Below are 23,952 nucleotides of genomic sequence, written 5' to 3'. Positions count from 1 at the left end.
GGTTAACTTGTGAGCAAACAGCTGCTGATTTATACATCCAGCAGTCAGTACAAATTTTATTGTAATTAATTTTTTCTGGACAGCTTTATAATGAGCTATAAAACTTTGTAAAGCTGAGGTGTGCTTCTGATTCAGGTCATATTTCTCTGTTGGTTCATCAATATAAGCGACCCCTTTCACATTGTTTTCACATTGTCATTTAATATATTGACATTATAGGGATCCAATGACAAATCATTTTGACTGTTTAAATTATCTTCAGCCACCTTCCAAACTTACAGGAAGCGTGTCACCAGGACATTAAATGACAGGGAGATTTGGCTTGATTATCACTCAATTAATATAACTTATTACTCAATCAGACTCAAAAAAAGACAAGTATATGTTACTAGCTACTAGACATATCAAAGAGTAACAAATGACGAATGATGATTTTAATGTTTTTTTTTCCTTTTCTTTTCAGTGAAGAAGCATTATGTACATTGTGATATATTGCACAATAAACCTGTATGAAGTATTTCCTTTTTATTTGTTCGTTTCAAATTCACAGCTTCCTTAGACATAATATCCACCAGATTAATGAGCATCAAAGTTGAACGAATCATGATGAGCTCATTGTACATTGTATGCGGAGGAGGCTTTGAGAGAGGAGCGTGTGGCCTTTTTCGTTGAGGAGGGGGAGGAAGGAGGGGAGAGAGAAGAGGGGGATGCAGAGGCAGGTGAGGAGCCAGGAGAAACCGAGCGTCTTCTGGTGGGACTGCTGCTGGGGGAACCTCGGGGTGAAGAGTACGGCGACAGGGCCTGGATCATACGGCCACTGCGCTCCTGAATCACATGCTAAACAAGGACAGGAACAGAAGAACGTTTTAAAGTGTTGTAATGTTGTGTTTTGTTGTTTTTGTACTCACTTTTAATTAATCTTCAGTTATTCCCCACATTACCCGGAGTGCCTTTTATCCATGAATTATCCCTTTTTCTATTATTTTAAAGTGAATTTTTTTGATTTGCAATGAACATGGAGACACCATCAGAAATACTACCTTTGTTGCCTTAAAGGAAAATGTGTGGTTTCATGGGGGTTATGTGCAGGACTATTTTTTTCTCCAATGACGACAACACTTAAGCAAAATATATCACTTCTATATAATTATCTATCAAAATAAAATTAATGTCCCACTAAACAACACACTTAATGTACTGTTAATGTGGATTAATGTAAAAGTGAACGTGCCCAGGCCCCATCAGGTCCAAAAAGCTCCAGGAAGTTGCTGATGAATTCTCGTGACTTCTCTTCCCACTTGTGGATGAGGTCTTGGCTCTTTTCTTCCACTCTGTAGACAAAGTGTTTGGACTTTTCTTCCACCGTACGGACCGTCTCTTTCATCTTGTCCACCTGTTCCTGGAGCCGGTATTTCTTCTCCTGGTCAGTAAAAGACAAAGCAAGTGTCCATCAGTACATTTGTGAGTTTGTTCTGTATTGTTTCAAAAACATCAATATTCAGCTTTTTAATTCAATCAAATAGAATTTCACTGACATTAATGAACCCAACATTCAGTTCTCGTGCTGTGTAGCCTCTTTGCAGGTTGCGTCTGGCATAGATGTCATAGTCCCGGACAATACGAGTGATCAGATCAGATGTGGAGATGCCTTCTGTCCTCTCAGTGGCCACGAACATGCCTCACATTAAAACATAAGTCATTAAGTCAAGTGATATGAGAAATAACATGACTAAAAACCATTACATGAACATTCCTGTCTTCACCTGCTTCCTTGATGTGCTTATACACATCCTCTGATCCAGCAGAGGTGTAAGGGATGTCATCATGGGCCACAAAGTCAATCTGTGAGTGTAACGTGTTCAGATTGATTGAACACCAGATACTGTTGTGTTTGTTGTCACTGTATGATATTGTGAGAGGCTGTGACTGCGTGACTTTTGACCTTATGTTTCTTGAGGAACTCTGTGGACAGGGACCAGGGAGCGTCCCGCAGCACCTCGTCTACGTAACGGCAGTGCCTTAGGGCTTCGTAGCGTTCATCCTCAGTCATCACCGTGTAGCCCTTAAACTTGTGGGTGAGTTCGTCGCTGCAGACTAAAGACACACAGACAGAAACTTAGACTTAGTATAAGCCGGAAGTAAGGATTAATCTTGTATCACTCAACTGGAAGATTTAGATAATTCACAGACCATTTTGTTCTAAGATTAAGATTCATATTCAGCTAATAAAGACACATTTCATTTACACGCTGTTTAACTTTTCCCTGCATCAAAGAGTGTGACATCCATACTTTACCTCCTACTATCAGGAAGGTGTTTGGGAACACATTTTTGGCCTGCATCAGGGCTCGAGCATGCCCCGAATGGAAAAGATCAAAGATACCATCAGCATAGATTCTCACCGGACGATGAGCTACAAGATAAGAAATATGAAAACATGTTTTTATATAACATGATGATTATGCAACCTCACTTTCTTTGTACCATCATTTTTAGAGATTTACTGATGTGTTTACTGATTTTAGTCTGTGGCTAACTCTTTAGTCGAATGGCGTGACACATTCCTGGAGACAAAGATCATAGTGAAACCAACCCTAATCAGTCAAATAACTGGCAGCAAAACAATATTATACTGAGGCTTAAATAATTTTTTACAGCTGATATCAGCTGATAACAACATTCTGAAGCATCTGTAGTCGGTATTTTTTACATTAGTCTTCTCTTATTCATTGCTGACGTTAATTGGCAATGAAAGTGTTACCTGGTGTGCCCCTTCGTGCTTGGGCAATGGTTAACTTTTCATGCGGGATCTCTGATTCACAACCTGTAGACTTGGCAAAAGCAGCTGGCTCCCTCAGAGCCTGAATACAGAGAGAGAGAGAGAGAGAGAGAGAGAGAGAGAGAGAGAGAGAGCAGAGGGGGAAAAAATATGTGAGGTTTGATCAAATGCTGTATTTTTCCAATTCATCCATCTTTTACACAACTTATCATGTTCTACTTATCTCATCAGAAAAAGTACAATCTAAACAAGCTGTCATTATATATACATATGCATATTCATATTTGTATTCACTTCTCAGAGTATTTGTTTCCAATTTGCCATTTATTTGGAGAGTGGGAGGTACAGGGTGTTACTGGTAGTCAAGCATTCAAAAACAAAACAGTGCAGGGAAACAGGATACATACAGCAACATTGCTACTGCTGAATGTAGACTCCAAGCACTTCAATATTAACAGTGCTGTTTAAGTTTATTTCATTAAAACAAAGTATTATAACTTTGCAGGTTTTCCACCCCTAGATCTGTTTTTAAAAAAATATCATCAATGACAGATACGCTTGGATGATATCTTTCAGACAGATGTAAATAATCACTCAACAAGTGTCTCCATATGTCATGGACTTTGTGTTGTGTGTACTGTAGATACATTCACTACACTCAGCTTTCATTATCTGCTGTGTTGTAAGGTACTTTGAACTCTGATTCTGCTCAAATGCTGGTGCTTCCTGAGTTTACCTATACAATTGTTTATTTTAACTTTGAAATGATCACCATATTAAAGATATTAATTTTAGCCCTCCATGATTTGTATATATTTGTCCCATAGTCCCTATATTTAGCCCTCATTTCCCATTTTACTCCTTCAAGTAAGAAGTAAACATACATGCAGGTTTCCACAAACACAAATGTTAGATAATAATGTGCCCATTATGCTCTTAAATTCTATGAGTCACAATTGTTAATAAATTTAAAGCAATGAAAACTGATTACTTTAAGTTAAAGAATGACTTAATCTACTTTTTCTTTTCTTTTTTAAATCATACCAAACAACTGCTTACTTAATATAATTTGAGAACAATCATGTATTGCTGCACTATATTGACGACATAAACATGAGTCATAGCAACATCGTCCCACCCAGCTAATCAGTTAACTCTCCACTCACAAGCACAAGTCAAATAAAAACAGAGGAAAAGCTTACTACTGTAATATTCAAACACAATACAAATCTGACTGATACATGTACTTGTACCTACGTATATGTTCTAATTTCACGTGTCTTCATCCAGAATCTCCTTTACAGGACTCTTAAGCTCTCATTTGATTATTATTTGAAGTGTATAAATAGACACGGAGGCCACATTAAATATTGACAGAACAGGACTTACCCTGTGAGGGCCTCCTCTTTGCCTCTGTGGGGCCTGCTGTTGCTGGACATTGCTGCCTCGGCCTCGTCTTCTTCCAGCCATCCCGGATGTTCTGCTTCCTTGACTTCTAACGACGCCACCAATACTCCCACCTGTCGCTCCTCTCTGCTGGCCTAACTAGTGCAGACAGGAGACTTCTAAGCATGTGTGTGTGTGTGTGTGTTTTTCAATGTACTTCCCATTGGCCTGCCCGACCCTGATGACAGGAGAACGTGGTGAGCAAAGTTCAAGCCACTCTGGTGAACGTATTCAGAAAGGCAGATTGCACTTGACATCAATACTGAGCTTGAAAGGACTTCATGGTGGTAAAACTGAGGTTTGCAGCAACAGGATAGTGTATGCAGTGTTACACTATTAGTAAACTATATAAACAGTCCAGCTAGAGGGGGATGTAAAGAATGCTCATGTTGTGAAACATTTCTCACATTTTACTTCCAGGCTGTGACACGTAGAGAATAGAGGCTGCTAATAATGTAACATTTCGTGCAGAAGAATGCGAGATAAGACCAACTATGAATGTGAGTATGAGCCCAGAGCTTTCACATTGGCTGCCTTTGGGACCAAACACAGAGGGATGAAGCTGTCCCAAAATTAAGATTTAGTCAACATCAACTGAGACCCAACGACCAAGTGACACCATGAACCCGTACTTTTTTTATATCAATTTGTTTGTAAAGTAAAAAAATACAATACTATAAAACACATGACCTACACACATATACAGACACAGTTTTACCTACATATACATTAACATTCTACACATATACATATAGACATATATGTATTCATTTCAAGTAAACAAAAGATTGTCCAGGAGAGGTGGGAAGCTAAAATAAAGCTTATACGAAGGCCTCTTCTAAAAACTCAAAGCAAGATAAACATTGAATAATGAGGCATGGAAATAATATTACAACTTCCAAACCTCTGAAGTGTTCATGACAGGTCGTGGACAATAAATTGTGTGCTAATTCATATGCAGAGGAATGTGGGAAAATATCGGTGTTAAATTACAGAGTAGGATTTGTTGTGCAACTTCTGGCAACTGTCAGTGGAGTTTCTACTGTCTCCAGGTGAGTAGAGCCTGAGTCTGACTGGTTATTTTGGAGTGAAATATTCTCCTCTGCAACAGTGACAGTCTTGGAAATGTCCAAAATATGTTTCACTTTCCCTCTGATTTCTTGCTCATGAATAAGGATGGACACAATAAACAGAGACTGGATTGTTTTTACAGATTCAAATGATCAAGAGAGACACAAGAAACTCTCAGAACCGGTTTGACTACACAGGAACCAGGAGTGACTTCCCAGGAATGTTTCACCTGTAAACACAATGACCCGGGGCAAGGGGTGTGGTTATCCTCGTGAGAGCATGCAGGGCGGGAGTATTGCTTTGCTGTACCACCTCTCACTTCCTGAAGTGAACACTGCCCAAATATATGGAGGTACAAACCGTGGGTGACCTGTCATGTTCTGGACCTTTAACCAGAACAGGAAATATTATCCTACGGCAAAGGTAAGACTCTGATAAGAGTTACATTTTATGCTCTCTGGTTGTTGTCAAATGTGTTCAGTTAAATCTAAGGAGGACACTGAACACTCAGTAAACATGAGGTTTCTACTGCAGCAGAAGAAAGAGCAGATTTCTGCAGATTTCAGTTTCGCTTACAATCACGATATCATTCGTTGAGATTTTTCACTGTAGGTGGGTGTTAGAAAATCCAATTTTAAAGTTATCGTATGGCACTAACAATTCACTCAATCATACCATTGGAAGGTAAGTAGATGATCAACTAACTTCTTGCCTTTGCTTTAGTCCAGTAAGATTTGCATTCAGAGCAAAAACAAAACAAAACTGCAGCCTGTGGTGAAAAATACAAAGTGTGAGAGAGCCATCTGAAGGGTTTAGACAGCACTCTCCCTGTGTTGTTTTGCCTGTTATGTAATTTATGTTCTTATTACTATGGGCCAAGTATTGTCTGACTGGTGTATTTTTATATATTTTTGACTGATAACTCTGCCTGCAGATCATTTACACGTGCTGGTGTAAAGCATGTTCCTGTGGCAATACCTGACACTGCTCCTGCTGATAACTGTTCAAATATGCAAAGGTAAAGCCCAAAGCTACCAACTTTGAAATGTAAATATATGTGCACAAACACGCACAAATACACAGCCGCTATTGTCAATAAGTGTAAAGCAACCGTACTTAACAGGCAACATTTGAAGAACTAAAATGTCTTAGGAAACACATTTCAGAAAATGGTTGTTACTGTGGTTTGCAAAGACCAATGACACTGTCCAAACATTAACATGTCTCTCAGCTGATATACATGCAGCCATGCGACGGTGATTTACATACATGGAAAACCACATTTATTGTGAAACAGTTGCTGAGAACAGCTGATGGCTTTTCTTAAACATGACGTTACTCTTCCATCTCAGTAGAACTTTACATACTTGTTCATTTGAGTGCTGTTTTTTTAGTCAATAATCAAATGTTTAAGAATGTTTTAAAAGCAAGAAAAGAAACAATCTAGATTATGTAGTTTGATAGCTGATAGGTTATCAGATTGTTTAATGCTACTGAATGAAGCAACACACATCACAGCCTTTCTTGCTTTTGTGGTTGGTTTGTTACAAACTTTATTGTGATAATTTGAGCACAGCCACATCTTAACTACAAACCACCATGCCATGTGATTGATTGTGAGATCTTACGGTTTGTCATAACCACATCCTATGCTATTCTAAGGCTCTGTGACGAGATATGTCAGTGATCTACTTGATGTGAATTGTCTGCATTTTGCGTATTGGTCCACAAACCCTAACAAGATGTATCACACATGTGTCAGTTCCACTGAGCTCAGTGTTGCTTCCCAGTTTAACTTGTTCATGACGTGTCTGTCTGGTGGGCGATGCTTCGTTAGAATTCAGTTTCAACACTCCCACAATGAGTCATATATGGGAATATGTCACTGATAATGCCAGGAACTTTGGATGTCACTAAAAATGTTAAAAGGGGTTCAGGTCAAAATGGTCAATGTCTCTTGCAGGATGTTCTTTTGTCATCCTCCCCTAACCAAATACACTTTTCTTTGCTCCTTCTGTTTTTCTCACCATCACTTCCAGCTCAGAGATGTGAAGAATTTTCAGATCTAGATCTCAGTCACGCGATCATTGGAACCAGCCTCAAGACCAGGTTGTTGCTATACACTAGGGATAATGGCACCTGTGGCACACTGCTGTCCCACACCGACCTGTCTGCACATCCCCAGTTTAACTTGTCCAGACTGACCACCTTCATCATTCATGGGTATCGGCCTACCGGATCTCCACCGATGTGGATGCAGAAGTTCACGGAGCTGCTGCTGGCCAGGGCAGACCTCAATGTCATAGTGATGGACTGGAACCACGGAGCTGCTAATGTCAATTATTTCAAGGCAGTGGAGAACACGCACAAGGCAGCCAACAACCTCACCGCGTTCATTGAAATGATGCAGGTATTTGACATTCTCTGTGACCATCTGATGTGTTGTGTGTAACAAGACTAATGGCCGATCTTTTTTCAGAGGCACGGCGCCTCACTGAGCTCCATCCACATGATCGGAATCAGCCTTGGGGCTCATATATCAGGCTTCGTAGGCGCCAAACTGAATGGGTCAATTGGAAGAATTACAGGTAAGAGTGTACACTTTCAAACTCAGATTTCTCTCTCAGAACAATCTTTAATCAAACCCCTCAGATATAGACAAGAGGAAAGTGCCGTCGTCCATTGTCAAACAGCACAACAATGATAATGACAATAATTCAAACTTCAAATGTTTCCTTCAGACACAATAGGATATTGAAGATGCATTGTCTAAAGACATGTCCCTATATCTCATTGGAGTGACTTGTTAGGTGATCATGTCTTACATTAATATTTTGACGAGTAATTAGACAAGTATACTTGGTAAGATTTTGTGTTTTTTTGTAAGTTGACATCTACATCAGTCGAAGAAATACTGCACATATTGTCACCGCAGTTTAATTAGTTACATAACTTACTTATCAGGTAATACAAATTATAGTTGTTGGCACTTGGCTGAGGTGCTTATCGAAAATATTTCATTATAATTGTGACACTCAGATGAACTTTAAGTCTTAAATTGCTAACATAACAAGCAACTAAGAACACAGAGTGGCAAAGTCCTTGTTGACAAAGAGTTAGTCAGATGTTGGGAATGAAGGTTGAGTTGTTGAGTTGCAGCCACATATCATCGATCAGGTTTTGGCTATCACCACAAAAAACTCTACACAGTTTTGATGAATCCACCAGAAATCCCCGTGGAGAGATTATCCTCTCCACAGTGTCTGCAGTGTCACTGACCACAGATATCCACGTCAGCACATCTGGAGTCCAGTCATATAAAACATAAACCAGACATGACGGTATGAAATATAATAATAAAATATTAAAAGATGCTTGGAAAAGAGCAATACTTGTTTGTCTAAATCAATGATGCCTAAATCAATACATTAAGGTGAAATTCAGTCCGCTTTTTAGCTCCCATCAGCTAATGTTGGCTCTGCTGAGAACTACTGATGTGCTTTGTTGCAGCTCTGGATCCAGCTGGGCCTCAGTTCACTGGCACTCTTCCGAAGGACCGCCTGGACCCCACAGATGCCCAGTTTGTCGATGTCCTGCACACAGACATAGATTGTCAGTTAAACTAAAAATACTGCATCATATGTTCACTCAGTTATTTGCAATCGTTTGGAATTTGTTATGTAAGTTATTCTTATTAATCATGTCATGACTTGCGCAGCCCTGGGCTTCAGAGAACCTCTGGGTCACATTGATTTCTATGCTAATGGTGGAGCAGACCAACCCGGCTGCCCAAAGACCATCTTATCTGGTAAGGTCTGTAAAATAATGGTTGAAGTTGGATTTATAATCACACACACAGGGATTTATATTATAAGAAATGGAACAAAGCTGTATGGAAACAATTCTGACTTACCTCTGTGCAGGAGGAGCCTATTTCAAATGCGACCACCAGAGATCAGTGTTGCTCTTCTTCGACTCTTTGAATGGGACGTGTACCAGCAGGGCCTACCCCTGCACCTCCTACAAGGACTTCCTGAATGGTGACTGCTTGAGCTGTGACCGCTTTGGTGTTGCTGGATGTCCTGTCTTTGGTTGGTGCTTTAATTATCGCTTAGTAATGAAGAACACACATTAAAAAATAAACATGAACAACACGGTTATTTGAATCATTCAATGAAATAGATATAAACAATAAATACATTAATTCTAGATATTTATGGTCTAGATAAAAAGTAATGTGATGGTCTTTCTAAATGGGTGTGACCTGATGCAGCTCTTTCACTCAAATCCAGGTTACGATGTGACAAAGTGGAGAGATGTCCTGCTGACGCTGGGCCAAACAAAAACCTTCTTCACCACAACTACAGACTCTCCGTTCTGCAGTAAGTAACAGCACACTAATAATTATAACCATAATGCTTAAAAACTTAAAAACACTTCAGTACATCCACATATATTATTCATGTTTAAGAGATTCACATTTAAGCTGCATATCAAATATGAAAATGGTTAAAGTTGCAAATGTTTAAGACTTCTCTAAAAGCAGACCTGGTCAGAGGATTTAAAGAAAAAAAGTAAATAAAATGCACAACAAAGCAAGCTAACATGAATCTGTTTTGTGTCTGAGATCCCTTACTAACTAAAAGGAGTTAATTAAATCTAGCAGCTATCTTCCAAAGTTCAAGTCTTCTGTGTGAAAGCACCTCTCTTTGTTGCACCGGGCAGTGAGGGAATTTTGGAAGACTGATTTTTCTACCTCATACTGCCAAAGCCTTAAATTAGCTTCAGATGATCTCATTAGAAAGGGATCTCTTCATGACTTTAATAAGATGAATGATGTTTCAAATGGTCATGTGGGCCCCTGACTATTGTTTGAACACACACACACACACACACACACACACACACACACACACACTCCTGTATGTACTACAGGTTTTATTTTCCTCGTCATCTATCTTCGCTTCACACTGGAAATGCAGCATCAGTTAAGACATAATCAAAATAAAATTGGAACTTTTTTTTAAAGGGAGAGTGTGTAAGTTTTAGTTTTTACTGAATGCAAATTTGTCCCACATTAATGGCATTCAACTCTATTTGGAAAGCTGCACCTGCAACCAGCAACATGTTAATGAGAAGTATTAAAAAAAAGAAATTCCAATTTCATCTGACAGTATATATCATTCATGACGATGATTTGAGCCACAAAAGGTCATAAATGATCTGCGGTCAGTTCTGAGAGGAAGTATATATATATATATATATATATATATATATATATATATACATATATATATATATATATACTACAGTAGTACATTATGCCTTTTTAAAGACATCTTTATGGATATAAAATGTTTTTAAATGGACGTCTTATTTTCTAATAAAACATGTGAATCTCTCAGTGACAAACTACAGGGTGGAGGTGATGATATGGAATGAGGATTTACGTTTTGGATACATCACGGTTAAACTTCACGGTAACGGTGAAGAAGCAGTGGCAACCATTGACCAGTAAGTCTTCACTTTATGTATCCTTAATTCTGCAGCAAATAATCCAGCATGGCTTCTCTTTGTCCTGCTGTTGCTGCTTTCTCTCAGTAATGTCTTTTTTTTGTTCTTACATCAGTAAAGCATCAGAGTTCAAGAAGTACACAGAGACCACGTTGTTGGCCCGGTTTGACAAAGACATTCAGCCGGTGAAAAAAGTGTCTCTCAAATTCTCCACTGGGAATGCATTGAAGCCCAAATATAAGCTCCGTGTCCTCCGAATCCGTCTCAAACATCTGGAACGCGAGGAGAGGTATGCAACACAAGGTTTATTCAAAATGTGTAATTCAGAAAAAGTGTTTTCACAATAGTAATGCTGACTCTGTCCTTCTTAGGCCTCTCTGTCGATACGACATCCTCCTGCAGCAGGACAAAGAGGTCACTTTCAGGCCAATTCCCTGTGAAGAGTCCAACTTCTGAGACGAAACTCGACACCATGTCAAACATTTAGTTAAACTTTGCTCGTGCTGGCAGAGATTCGGCCGACTGTTCAGTTCCTCCAGGATTGTAGAAGAAAACCACAAAGACTGCAAAGATAGCGTTTCAAAAAACTAACATGGCTGCATTGTGATCTTTTTGGATCTAAAAATGAAATGTGATATACTTTATTATGTATTATATTATTTTTTTTTACAATAAAAAAACGTTATTTATTTACATTTCATTTGTAGGGGGACTTTTCGAATTGAAAAATAAATTCATCTCGTAATGACTTATGATGACACGTTATCTCAGTAATGTATGTTACTAATACTAATGAATGACGTTATTTTCTTCTTGTCTGCTCTTAAGTCTCCAGTCTGATTCTGGAAATCACACCAGTAATGTCAATTTATGATCAGGATGTAATTTAGTAAGGCTAAGAGAGACAAATAAACTGATGATTATCAGTCACACATATTCCAGATTATTTTGTAGAATCACACATTTCTCATTAAGAGTATGAACATTGCCATAAAACAAAACCGATGATCCCGGACTTATTTTCCATAAAAAGTGCTGCACTTATGTTCTAGAGGACGTTTCCTCGATCACATATAACATCACTAGTTACCAATATTTATTTGTGTATATGGATGCATCTTTAATCATTAATAAAATCTCAACTCAATAACTGGAAACATTTTTAATGAATTCACCATCCTTCTACATACTGACAAGCTTGGTCAATACATTTTTTTGTACGATCAAAAGGCAAATTTACATTTTTGAAAATGAAATGCACCTAAAATAGGAAAGAAGCTTCATGTTTGTGCCTCCACATCACATTATTATAAACTAAAGATAGCTGCTGGCTCTCATTCTATATCCTCCTCTCTGTTTCACTGTCAAATGTTTTCCACACAGTTGGATAACGGACAAAATATTGAAAACCAATTCAACAGTGATGATGTACGATACATATTCATGCCAACAGTCATGGGAAACAACAAAAAAAACAATTTTTTTCTCTTCATGAAAACCAACTTAAACAACATTTCCCCCACTACAGCATGCTTCAGATGCTATAGTTATTAAGAGTCCATCTACAGAGATATACAAAACCATTTGAGGGTAAAACAGAGCAATGACCTGCTCATTTCCAGAGATAACAGTCAACAGATACTCTACTCCCACTGTGCCTCATCATTAAAACATTCACAACACATTCACCACTCCAGAAAATGAACACCCAGGCAAAAATGTTTTCTAAAAAATACAATCAAAAAGGAGCAAGGAAGATTTTTCTAAAACATAGAAAAATATAATTTATCAGATAGATGTACAACAGGATGTGTCTTTGATAACGGAGACGTTCTCCACTCCACTCATTTAGACATGTGCTTCTTCATACGTTGAATCTCCATCTAAAACAAAACAAAACAAAAATCAAACTGAGTACAGTGGCAAAAAAAAAAAGTGTCACCTTAAAGGCCAACAGCTACACTGTTTTTAAGATAGTATCCATGATAACAAAAGAGCACAAGAACAAAACAACATTCTCTTGAATTCTTTTGTTTCTTCTTGCGGTACCTGCAAAGTCAAGCGAATCCTTTTCTCCTCATCAAGCTCATTCATCAGTAGTTTGATTTCTTTGCTGGAGGACAAGATTTAGTTAGATTAGTGCAAGAAGGCAGTGACGCAGTGAACCCAATGGGCCGAGGCAGGGCGGGTAAAAAGACAGAGATTACATTTTAAAAAGCCATACTTGTGCTGAGTCTTCATCAGCTCAAACTGGTCCCTCAGGTCTCTCAGCTCTGTCTGCAGTTGTTCCAGGTTCGGTGGATTTCTGCTCGGCGGGGGGTCGGGGTTGAGGCCTGGAGGAGCCGCCTGACGCAGTACAGCAGAGAGAGCCTTTGGTAACAGGGAGGTGAAGGACTGCATGGGCACAAGAATAACCCAACATTACTGCCTGGCAACGCAACATAAAACCTGAAATATGAAATTGTATTTTAAAGTGCGTAACGCCTTCACTTTTTCTTTTACACCAACAGGCAGGGCAGACCCATTTGGGCGTGTTTCCTGAGAGTTTTCTTGAGGTGTTGAAGAACCCGGCTCTTCACTCTGGTTTTCTTTTCTCTCCTCCATCATGAGTGTTACCTGTAAGTTAAGTCTAGTTTGAGACATCTGATAAGTAAAAGACATTTAAAAGGGTACTTCACCCAATGTAGGTATGTAAAAAAACAAGTTTCAATCCAAGTAAATTTTAGCAAATATAGCTCATATTTATTAAACTAAAGTACTTTTTAACCCCGTTTTGAGTATGGAGTTACAATGGATATCCTTCACTGCTGTGTGTATGAGGCAGCTCAGAAAAGTTAAATTTATCTCAAGGACAGATGGGACACAAACACACCAGACCACACACTTCCTTACAGTGAGCCAAGCTATGATAGTAGTGTTTATCTGGATAACAAGTCTATTATTAAAAGGTGTATACTTCCCAGAGTCTGAAGCTCTGACTGTAACCTCTCGTCTGCAGCATGAGCTACCTGCTCATTGAGCTTCTCCGCGAGCGACACAACTGAATTAAACTCTTCAGGGTCTTTGAGAGAAACGGAGAATGAATGTTAAAACACACCTTCCAGAAGCCAGAACGTATTTAAATCACTGTGGAGAATATCGGCCATTTTCACAGCAGTAAACTACATCTTTGTGATTCCAAGGTCCTGCATTAACATGCAGCATTCAAGCATGGTAGTTTTTCAAAGTATGTTGCAACAGATAGTTGTAACAATAATAGTTGTGAGGCTTACCAGGAATGAGGGCTGAGCTATAGCTGCCCATCGTGACAGAGGGGAATACAAGTGTAGAGAGTGAAAGACAGAAAAACCTGTAGAGTCTTTAAGTCTACATCTACAAATAAAAAGATTGGAGCAAGTCAGAGGAGCAGAAATCAACAGGCGCTTAGTCTCACATCGTGCTACATCTTTAAAAAATGTTAAATTAATTAGAAAAATAAATATGTAAATACAAAATATTACATGTGCTCTTCAGTTTGTACATTAAACTGAGATTTATCAAAGTGCTGGAAACCACATGTGGGTGGTACACTAGAGGCAGCTGTTTCTCTCATGCCACAGCAGAGAAAACAAATGTGCAACACATGCTGGGACCAATGCAAAGAAAAGAGCACAGTCACAGATTATACTGTACAATCTTTAGTTAACAAATAACCAGATTATTGTCAGTTACAGTCAAGGATCTGGGGCACACACTCACCTTGTTTGGCCGGCGACACCGGTGAGATACAGCAGCATCTGTGGTAACGTGACACCGTCCATTGTAACCCACTGTGGTCTGCAGGGTATGTTGTGATGAGGAGTGGTAGCCTGCCGTCAGGGCTAAGTTTAGCTCCACTCTGCTCCCAAATATCACTGGGGCAGAGCAGAGAGGCTGAAGGGCGAGGGGAGTGTTTAAAGGGACGAACCAGAGCACAGTTACACAAGAAGTGACATTTAAATCGACAGACAGAAAGCAGAAAGGGTGACGATTTGCATTTATTGTGAAATCTCAGGAAGTGTTTTGAAAAGCTTTCCTCAGCTCTTCCTAAAGAGCACTAAGAGGAACACTCCAGTTTTTACGCATGCAACAATTAAATGATTAATTGTCAACTATTAAACACCAACTATTTTGACGGTTAAGCATTTTTAGTTTTCTTTTTATGAAAAAAAAAAAAAAAAAAAAGGTTCAAATTTTCTGATTCCAGCTTCCTAAATGTGAATGTTTCTTTACTCCTCTATGACAGTAAAGTGGATATCTTTGAGTTGTGGAAAAAAACAAGACATTGGAGGACTTAATTTTGGGCTTTGGAAAACACTGATGGACATTTTTCCCCATTCTCTGACATTTAATATACCAAAAAACTAAATCAAGAAAATACTTGTTAGTTGCAGTCCTTAAGTCCAGTTTGCTCGTCCATATGTTCAGTGTCTTCTGTGGATCTGGAAGGAGATTGCAGAGTTGTTGTTTTTGTCTTTTTTTTTTTTGCATGTCATCTGGGTTCTCAGTTTAGCAGAACCACGTAACTGCTTCCACAATCATACAGGATTCTGAGCAATGTTGTTGGCTATTTTAAGATTTCAGAGGATAACTGGTAGCTTTATCATATGGGTGTTATCAGTATTTGGTGGTCAAGTGTCATCTTAATAGGCCCCTGTAGACACTTACGGTATGGTTATTAAAGTTAGGGAATAAAGCTGTTCAATTATTTCTAAAAAATTAACCTGTATTATAGCTTTTGATTCTTAAAAACAGTATTATTTCATTTCTCTTTTGTCAAAATCTACAAGCAAAAAAACAATCAAAAAGAGCTTGTTAAATTTGGTTTTATTTCAAGTAACAATAAACTGAACATGATTATACAAGTTTTACAAGTAGTAGCTAGGTGTCATTTGAAAAGATGCTGAGTCTAATCAACACACCCATCAATCAAACAGGACACTTCATGTGATTAGTCTTTACAAATAGTACGGGTGACATTCTAAAGTAAACGTTTCTTGGACTTCACAGACCTGAAATTGATTCCTGCTGGTAGACAAAAAAAAAAAAAAAAAAAAAAAAAAGCTAAAACCATCTCAGTAAAACAAAGACTGCCAAGACCACAGGCGGCACTCCTAAATAATTATACACAAGAAAGAGGAAAAAAAAGCAGAACAATAGAACGCAATAGCATACGTTACAAATACCCTAAAACTAAAATACTGCGATACCGTAAAGATGCAAATGAAACACTTGTACCAGAGAACAAATGTAAGCGACAACACTTCCACAATATACAGGCAGGTGGGGATTTTTAATGAGAACGGTTTGTGCAGTCCACCCAGCAGAGAAGAGATTGATGACAGTTTTCTAATGTTCTCCAGTATCCTGTCCGCAGACTGTGGGAAGAAGAAAAATCAAATTATAGATTGCTTTGTTGTGATAAATCCAGATTTATTTACAGTGAATAAATAACAACAGGCCCACTTATGGCCTGAAGGTGGACAACTATTCTCTACACAGTAAACTGCCTCACGCAAAGGAAACTCACCAGAGTTCATCACCAGCGCTGCTGGTTGGGCCCTCGGTTGTACGGCGCTCGCTGCTGACGCTGCACTCTCATGCTGCGGTATTTGGACATGATGCAGTGACTCTTTCTGAACACTGGCCTCTGATTTGGGAAGGGACGCGTCACTAAGCTCTCCTTATAAAAAAAAAAAAAAAAAACAACAAAAACACACAATTTAATTATTACTCATTTAGAAAAGCAGAGTCCACGAGCCATTTCACATTTCCAAAAAAAGAACGGAGTGATCTCTGAGGAGAGCAGGCGTACCATGAGAGGTCTTCTAATATTTCCAGACAGTTCAGGGCCCGTCTTCCTTGGACCACCGGGGAACCGTGGTCTCTGTAAAACACAATGATACAGTACACTATTACCTCACTTACTCCTTTTACATATAAAATGTAAAACTCATTCATCTCACAATACTTGCATATTTGATTTTGCAAAACACTTGAATATAATGAAACATTTCAAAAGTGTGATATAGTACTCAAAAAGTGTTGCCGTTACTCTTTGTGAATGATCATTTAGAGAGGCACAAGGTCTGCACAGACTTATGCAACAGTTGTTTCACCTGCATGGGTCCTTGTCCTGGTCTCCTGAAGGGCCTCCCGGGTCTGTAGCTGTCCTGCATCGTATTAAATGGCCTGCGAAGATGGAAGAGAACATCAGAAACAGGACACACGCGCTGCATGAAGCTTGCATTTCACCCATTGGAAACACTGCACTTCTTAAAAAAATGCTAAACTTGTTTCAAACACTGAGAAAAACTGATTGTATGAAATGTACCTGAACACCCTCTTGTCCATGTAGCCCTGTCTGCGGTCTTCAGGCGACGACCTGGAATCATTCGTCTTTGAGAGTCGGCTGTTCGGTGTGGCCTCTTGATCTGAACTGCGGTCTAAAACAAAAAAGAAAAGAGTAGAAACAGAATAAATACACTTAATCAACAGACTTTTCTTTTATTACATATTCTTATACGTTTGTTTTTCATATTCTAATGTATATTTTCATTGTTTTTTCATTATGTCTTTATATTATTGTACTGTTTATTGTTATGCACCAAACACCAAAGGAATCAAATCATCAAATTCTTTGTATGTGCAAACAAATACGGCAATAAACCGTTTCTGATTCCGATGATAAACCTGTATCTAAACCTACAGAACAAATGAATGTATATGAAAAGGAAAGTGATATGAATCAAAACACTGTGTACCACAAACACTGGCCTCTGGTTACACGAGAACAGAAACAACTCACCGTTCTTTGGGCTGCGATCCTTCATAGGCGAGTCGTCCTTAGAGGAGGAGCTCGGCCCGGGAGGCCAGTGGGACAAAACAACGAGGTCACGTTTCTCTATGGGAGAAGAAGACCTGAGGACAGATTAGTGAGGGACGCGTTAACGACATCAGCATTCCCGTTACCGGTATCATGTGACCCTATGTCAGCGTGTGAACATCTTAAATGTTGGCCTGGATACATTAACATCAAAACATTCCAAGTTATCACAGTGGTTAAAAAGAAAACGGATTGCAAGTAAAAAAAAAAAAAAAATCAGCTCAATTCTTAGAAGCAATTTAAACCAGTAATGAACAGCACTGTTTTGCAGGCAGAGAAATGATCAGAAAGCCACGCATCACATGGGTACTTACAAAAACCATGGAATGTCCATGCTTCTTTACTCCTATTTTTGTACCCTGAATCAATCTGAGCCCTCTTCATTTACTCAGTGATCGTTAGAGCGGGCTTTTAGATATCGGTCTACATCACCATATCTTCTATCCTCCCTCTCTCAGAAGCACAGGAGGACAATGCTTTGTTTTCACAGTCGGACCGACACTTTGTTTTTCTGAACTTTGTCATCGGGTCGTTCCTAGTTCGTTTAGTTGTCTTTGACCTTTTGTCATCCGAAGGGTTTCACGTGATTTTGAGTCTTGAAGTAGCTCCAAAGTGAATTGTTTGACACGTTTCCAGGCGGGTGCTCGTGTCAGATTAACAGCTTCTTTGTCGTAGTCGTGCAGCGGTTTTAAGAGACAATCCAGTGTTCATCTGCCCGTGAACAAGTCCAGGTTTCAAGGCAACTGACAAAAGGCTTTGTAGTGCCCACAAGTGAGACTTCTAGTCCTTAATATCTCCTATTCATCTTACGTTTGGGGGGGCATGATTTAGGAAAAGGCAGGGATTTAATAAAAGGATGATCGTCTGATCGGTTCTGTTGTAAAATCACAGCCAAGGAGCCGGCACTGTCCTCTTCATGTAGTAGTTTCAGGTTACAACGAGCGTTAAGAGCAGAGAATTGACTGAGAACATCTTTTGTCCATCATCAATGTCTTCGCAGGTTTGGGTGAGAGACTTTGTAAAGCGGCTACTGAATACTCTGACTTCAGGCTGATGATGTGCACCTCTGAACATTTACATTTAGGTCACGTCAGATTAGATTTAGGAACTGACGACGGCACATGCCGACCTGTGGGTCCAGACCCAATGCATTCACATTAAGAACCCGGCAGCACCAAACTGGTCTTGCTTCCGTCCATGTCGTATCAGGTTGGGATTCTCTTTCATCTCTCGTCTACTTTAAATCCGTTCTCTCGGGTCTGTCTTGTTTCACCATTTGTGTCATTTTTTAAGAAGCTTGATGTGGTCTTCTTTTGTTCTCAGACGCTTCAGAGTATCTTTTTTTCAGCCATTTAAATGTGTCACCTCAAGGCCTGTTTCACTCCAGGCGTTGTTGATATTATTATTATAGGAGGTGGCCAAATAACTGCTTTATGGTCGCAGGTTTGACTTGGGCCCGGTGCATTTCATCAAAATTCTCCAGCTTTGACACACGGTTGTCTGAATGTTTCCTTCAAGTTCTCACAAGTGCAGAGAAGCAAAAAAAAAGCTCCAGTACTTTGATGCACAGTATGAAGCAGTAGTTAAGCTCCTCTTCGTTCTGCCGAATGGGAATTTTGGACGTACAGAAGGATTCAAACGTCAGGTGGTAAAGAATTGTGTCTTCAATTATTTTTTGTCAAACAAAAATTTGGCATTACTCAAGAGTCTAGTGTGCACGTAGCTACACGTTTTATGAATGTGTGAGGATAAAAAAAAAAAATCCTGAATATAGTGATTAATGTGCTGTATTAATCAAAAAAGATCAATTGTTTGCCAACATATTTGTCTTGGCTTTAGGCTGTTTTTTTTAAAAGTCTATTACAAAATGATGTTTCCTTTTTGGTAACTTGATGTGCAGAAACAATGGTTATGGAGTTATGGATCACGTAACTTATCAGTAAAAATGAATGCAGGTGCACGATGTCATCTAACTCTGATGGGGGTTAGTCATGTCCTCGTTGGTGTCTGGCTTTTTGTCGTCTTCGTTGTCATCAACAATCACGTCATCCATCTTGATATTGTAATTATACTCAGTAAGTAAAACAAGGTGTCACAGCTCCGACAGGCTTTGTTTTTGGAAATCCCAACATCAAACACGCCGTTTGACTTGTAACTTTGCGGCCTCATGTTTTAGTTAGTTATGAATCTCTTTTTCCGTGGTCCATGATTGGCTGACATGTTGCCAATGGTTTTAAAGGGGCAGCGCAGCAATTTCGGCGTAAGCGGTTTAAACGGAGTCCTTTTTGTGTCCACATTTTCCACACACGCACTGTTTTACACTACGCGTTGTACCTTCAGCTTCAATGTGTTCTCTAACGAGGAGTAGGGAGTCTTCACAACATACCGAAGAGCACTTCTTTCAAGCTTAATGCCGACAAACTGAGGAATCCTTCAACAGCACAGATCAACTATTTCTCCACGCTCGTCATCGAGGGTATTAAACATTTGTCGGGTTTTAAACACGTTGGCTTTATCGACATGGTGCGTAACTGAGCCCGTTCTCTTCGGCCCGCTTCTGGGGAAGATATTTTGTAACATCGGGCAGACAGGGAGGCATTTGAAAACCTTTTCGCAGTTTCTCATCAACTGAATCAGTGTTGCACACATAGCTCATCCCGATATCTCCATTCTCCACAGCTGGCACCCCCTTCACAAAGAGACATTCTTTCTTGACCTCCTAATCATCATCAAGCCCCTGCGAACAGTGCTAGAAGGAAAATACCGTACCTGTGTGTGTTCAAGGAGCGGCGAGGAGACTCCACCTGTTCTTTGCCTGAATCAGAGTCTCTCGAGGACTTGCTGGTATTGCTTTGTTCTCGGGGGGGTGACTGTTGTGGTTTGCCTCTCCTCGGCTCCACTTGTTTCAGGGGACCTGCATTTGCCTGGAAGCGTCTCTTCCGGATGGCAAGAACAGAGCTGACATTTTCCCGCGAGGCTGGGTCGTCCAGGCGGGGGGGCCTGGGTCTCACAGATGTTGGTATTCTGAGCCTCATGAGAGACTCTGTTTGGACTTGTCTGTCCTTAACCGGGTAACTTCTATCCCTAAGAGACACAGGTTTACCACCAAACGGCCTGGGGATACCGAGCAGCTGAGGCCTCTCTCTTCGGGGTTGTTTAGGATTGCCGTGCTCCAGTTCCGGGTCTGGTGAGGGCATGCTGATGTCCGATATCCTCCTCTTGCGGGGTCCCGCCACTTGCCTCTCCTGAGGGTTCCTGTGGTAGGAGGACGATGGCGATGGACCCCCTTTCCATGGGGGAGATCTGAAGGGGGGCAGATGAGGGATATCCTGTGCCCTCTCTCTACTGTGGGATCTGCTGCCCTGCCTCTCCACCGGACCACGCTGCCGCCTGGAGTCTTGCTCTGATGACCACCTGCACATCCATCAAACAATAGAGAAATCATTACAACGATAGATCCATTGCCATGTTTAGTGGGAGGTGGAACTTTTTTTAAAACGTTTATCTTAATGCAGCCCCTTCATAATGCCATGACAGAATGAAACAGGTAGGAGAAGTAAATTTTCAAAGAGCAATTACGACGTAACACTCCTCTCAATGGCAGGTGAAACCACATTTACATCAGACCCTCATTAATCCCCTCTAATAATTATGAGTTGGGGTAGAGTAGAGGTAATCATTACGACACCCGTGACTGGGAGGACTGGGCCCGCTTCAGGCCTCCTCTTTTAATAATTTTACCCAGCTGGGGTTGCTGCTTCACTCCTGTACCTCTCTGGACATGAGCCTCTGCCATGCATCTCTCTGGGGTTCCTCTGTGAACCAGAGGGCCCATGTTCTCCATTGTGTGGATGAGAGAATGCTCCGACCTCGTTCCAGCGCTTCATGCCATGACCTGAGTGCTCATAGGGCCTTTCTCTGGGACTGAAATTCCCACGAGGGTCTCGACTCCGCTGCTCCTGATGCTGAAAACCTGACTGCCTTTTAGAGCCCCTGAAAGACCCCTGGTAGGCTGGTGCCGAGCCGGGCCTCCTGTCAGCTGGGTGGTTGCGAAAATGTCTCGGGGAGGGCGACCTGTGACCTGAGGGGTGGCCGTGGAAAGGTGGGCCCCTTTGACTCTGGGATCCTTGTGCTGGGCTGCGAGAGGATGAGTGGTGCTGGACATGAGGGGAGCGATTCTGCCTGAATGGAGACTGCCTCCTCTGGCTGTGGTGGGGTTCCATTTTGGGAGGGTACGATTGAAAGGAATCCTGATTCTGGGACCTCCAGTGATTGAAACGTGGCTCCCTTTGTTCTCCCATCAGGGGGGCTCTTTTGACTACTGGGGGACGTCCTCTACCTCTGGAATCTCTCCAGTGAAAAGGGGCCTTTGCTGGGTAGCCCTGGACATCTCTTCGATTTTTGGAGTGAGGGTTGTAATTCCCGTCATTAGGTCCAATGCCATGACCCTCTCCGTAAGGTCTGATAGGACACAAGAAAACATTTTTAGTTCACAACACATTGTATAAAGATTTACCGACCATGAACATAACACCAAAGTGATATTACCTGGGCTTCAAACGAGGTGGTCCAAAATGTGGTCGAACCATCTTTGGAATTGAGTGAATAATCTAGGAAGAAAAAAGAAAACATATTGAGTCTTGGCAGCCTTAAGCAGAGATAATGTTAGATTCCTAAAAAACACAATCTTTGAGCCGCCCTGACTCCATAGTCTGAAGCTCATATTCATGTTTTAGACAAGCTGGGTAGTCAGTAAGTTACTATAACATAATGAATATTAAACAGCAATCCAATGATAGTAAAATGCAGTCAAATTACAAAAACTGTTGTACTTTGGAAATAATCAATATGCACGCGCAAAAACGCTCATATCATTTAAATTACTATACTATGTTAAAATTATATTTTAGAACTTATCACAATGTATATAACTTTGCATTTAATTTAATTTTTATATTATAAAATGTAGTGTGTATTAATAGTATTCAAGCTTGTAAATCAAACGAGCAAACTCAAACATCACCAAAAAAAAATGTTCAACGCACATTTTTCTTCAACAGTTTTAAAAGGTTTAAAATATCTAAAGACAACCCACAGCAATATGTAAACTATCAGTCAGAGACCAAAGTCCACTTACTTACATAACCTAATCAGTACAGCACAGATAAACAGAGACTACTCATTGCAACAGACTCCTAAATACTTTGTTTTGCCATTATGGAAACGCGACGATGCAACTACAGTGGGTCTGAAATCCACAGTAGAGAGAACTAAATAAAAATACACTAAAACATATTTAAACATCCTCATATTTGTGTCCTCGATACTAAATTGTACATCAGACTGACCTACCATTTACTCAAGACGCGGATCTAACGTTATCAGACGATCTTAGTGGACAATGAATGTAAACAAAAGACGCAAAAATCAAAGTAAGCACAGTAACCAAAATGGACGAAACGGTAGCTTCGAGTTGGTATAGCTTGAATGTGTCGCTATGGCCGCAGTGGGTTCAGTTTCGGCCCCTGATCCTTAAGTCCTGGTGAGGAATCTGGGCAGGCTCGTGCTTCCATTTTTGGTGTTAGCTACTGCCCACTAGCTAGCTCAGAAAATAACACGACAGTCACTATGTGCCACACGTGGGTAAAAACCAAGCCCCTGCTTGCAGGGTATAACGGTGACGTTAGTAAAGTAAAGTTAGGTCAATCTGTCGGTCTTGTTTAGATTTAGCGACTAAACAATACATGCAAATCGAACTAACCGTTAGCTAGCTAGCTAGCTTGTGTGTTCCGCTAATTAGCTCCCAAACTCTACTGAGCTCTACTTCACGAGACACTTGGACATCTCAGCGACAAGTTTGACAACAGAAATCCCCAAACGTCACTTTCTCTATCACTACGTGTAATTTTGATCCTTAAGTTCACTACTTACCAAAAGACAAATAGTCGACTCGATGAAAGCTACGTGCGACTGCGACGCACTTGCGCTGCTCTTCGGAGTGGCAGTTGAGCTACCTCGCCCTTCATCAACACAGCGTTCACGTGTGTCAGCCAGACTGGAGCGCCACCTACCGGCTCGGAGTGCATACAGCACGGTCTACACACTTTCACGAAGGTTTTTAGCCTCATGATATTCAGTTTCTGTTGGGTGTTGAGGATGTGTCTTATTATATTGTATCTACCCCATTTATATCAGCAAGAGTAGACTGTAGTTTAGACACATATCTTATTGAAACAAC

General features: G+C 40.3%; 4 protein-coding genes across 5 annotated transcripts; 1 reads left to right on the top strand and 3 right to left on the bottom strand.

Moving 5' to 3' along the window:
• Window positions 1-510: 510 nt before the first annotated feature.
• Window positions 511-4,379, bottom strand: LOC137876329 (choline-phosphate cytidylyltransferase B-like). Its single transcript, XM_068715803.1, has 8 exons — window positions 4,169-4,379; window positions 2,762-2,861; window positions 2,297-2,413; window positions 1,943-2,094; window positions 1,764-1,842; window positions 1,536-1,678; window positions 1,232-1,420; window positions 511-837 (listed from the first exon to the last, which is right to left on the bottom strand). Exons 1-8 carry the CDS (start codon window positions 4,247-4,249, stop codon window positions 613-615), a joined length of 1,086 nt encoding a protein of 361 aa, XP_068571904.1. The 5' UTR covers window positions 4,250-4,379; the 3' UTR covers window positions 511-612.
• A 1,195-nt stretch (window positions 4,380-5,574) lies between these two features.
• On the top strand, window positions 5,575-11,740 carry lipia (lipase, member Ia). The gene is made up of 11 exons (XM_068715800.1): window positions 5,575-5,719; window positions 6,231-6,314; window positions 7,336-7,706; window positions 7,776-7,884; window positions 8,807-8,908; window positions 9,015-9,104; window positions 9,220-9,387; window positions 9,589-9,678; window positions 10,702-10,810; window positions 10,926-11,099; window positions 11,182-11,740. The coding sequence occupies exons 2-11, from the start codon at window positions 6,257-6,259 to the stop codon at window positions 11,264-11,266; spliced, it is 1,356 nt and encodes a 451-aa protein (XP_068571901.1). The 5' UTR covers window positions 5,575-5,719; window positions 6,231-6,256; the 3' UTR covers window positions 11,267-11,740.
• A 217-nt stretch (window positions 11,741-11,957) lies between these two features.
• si:dkey-71d15.2 (SH3 domain-containing kinase-binding protein 1) lies at window positions 11,958-14,671 on the bottom strand. Of its 2 annotated transcripts, XM_068715801.1 has the most exons (6): window positions 14,549-14,671; window positions 14,083-14,182; window positions 13,301-13,871; window positions 13,035-13,204; window positions 12,860-12,923; window positions 11,958-12,693 (listed from the first exon to the last, which is right to left on the bottom strand). In XM_068715801.1, exons 3-6 carry the CDS (start codon window positions 13,469-13,471, stop codon window positions 12,655-12,657), a joined length of 444 nt encoding a protein of 147 aa, XP_068571902.1. In that variant the 5' UTR covers window positions 13,472-13,871; window positions 14,083-14,182; window positions 14,549-14,671; the 3' UTR covers window positions 11,958-12,654. The 2 variants fall into 2 exon arrangements, with proteins under 2 accessions (XP_068571902.1, XP_068571903.1); XM_068715802.1 differs by lacking the exon at window positions 14,083-14,182.
• A 965-nt stretch (window positions 14,672-15,636) lies between these two features.
• si:ch211-114c12.2 (uncharacterized protein LOC336578 homolog) lies at window positions 15,637-23,718 on the bottom strand. Its single transcript, XM_068715799.1, has 10 exons — window positions 23,646-23,718; window positions 22,263-22,324; window positions 21,486-22,175; window positions 20,484-21,128; window positions 17,637-17,749; window positions 17,163-17,274; window positions 16,948-17,020; window positions 16,644-16,715; window positions 16,359-16,511; window positions 15,637-16,206 (listed from the first exon to the last, which is right to left on the bottom strand). Exons 2-9 carry the CDS (start codon window positions 22,301-22,303, stop codon window positions 16,368-16,370), a joined length of 1,890 nt encoding a protein of 629 aa, XP_068571900.1. The 5' UTR covers window positions 22,304-22,324; window positions 23,646-23,718; the 3' UTR covers window positions 15,637-16,206; window positions 16,359-16,367.
• Between the last annotated feature and the right edge of the window lie 234 nt (window positions 23,719-23,952).

The sequence above is a fragment of the Cebidichthys violaceus genome, unplaced genomic scaffold (genome assembly GCF_023349555.1).
Source record: "Cebidichthys violaceus isolate CVI_PGR_0920_01 unplaced genomic scaffold, fCebVio1.0.p SCAF_20, whole genome shotgun sequence".
NCBI lineage: Eukaryota > Metazoa > Chordata > Actinopteri > Perciformes > Stichaeidae > Cebidichthys > Cebidichthys violaceus.
Note: the sequence above shows the minus strand (reverse complement) of the source record. Positions and strands in the feature narration are given on the sequence as shown.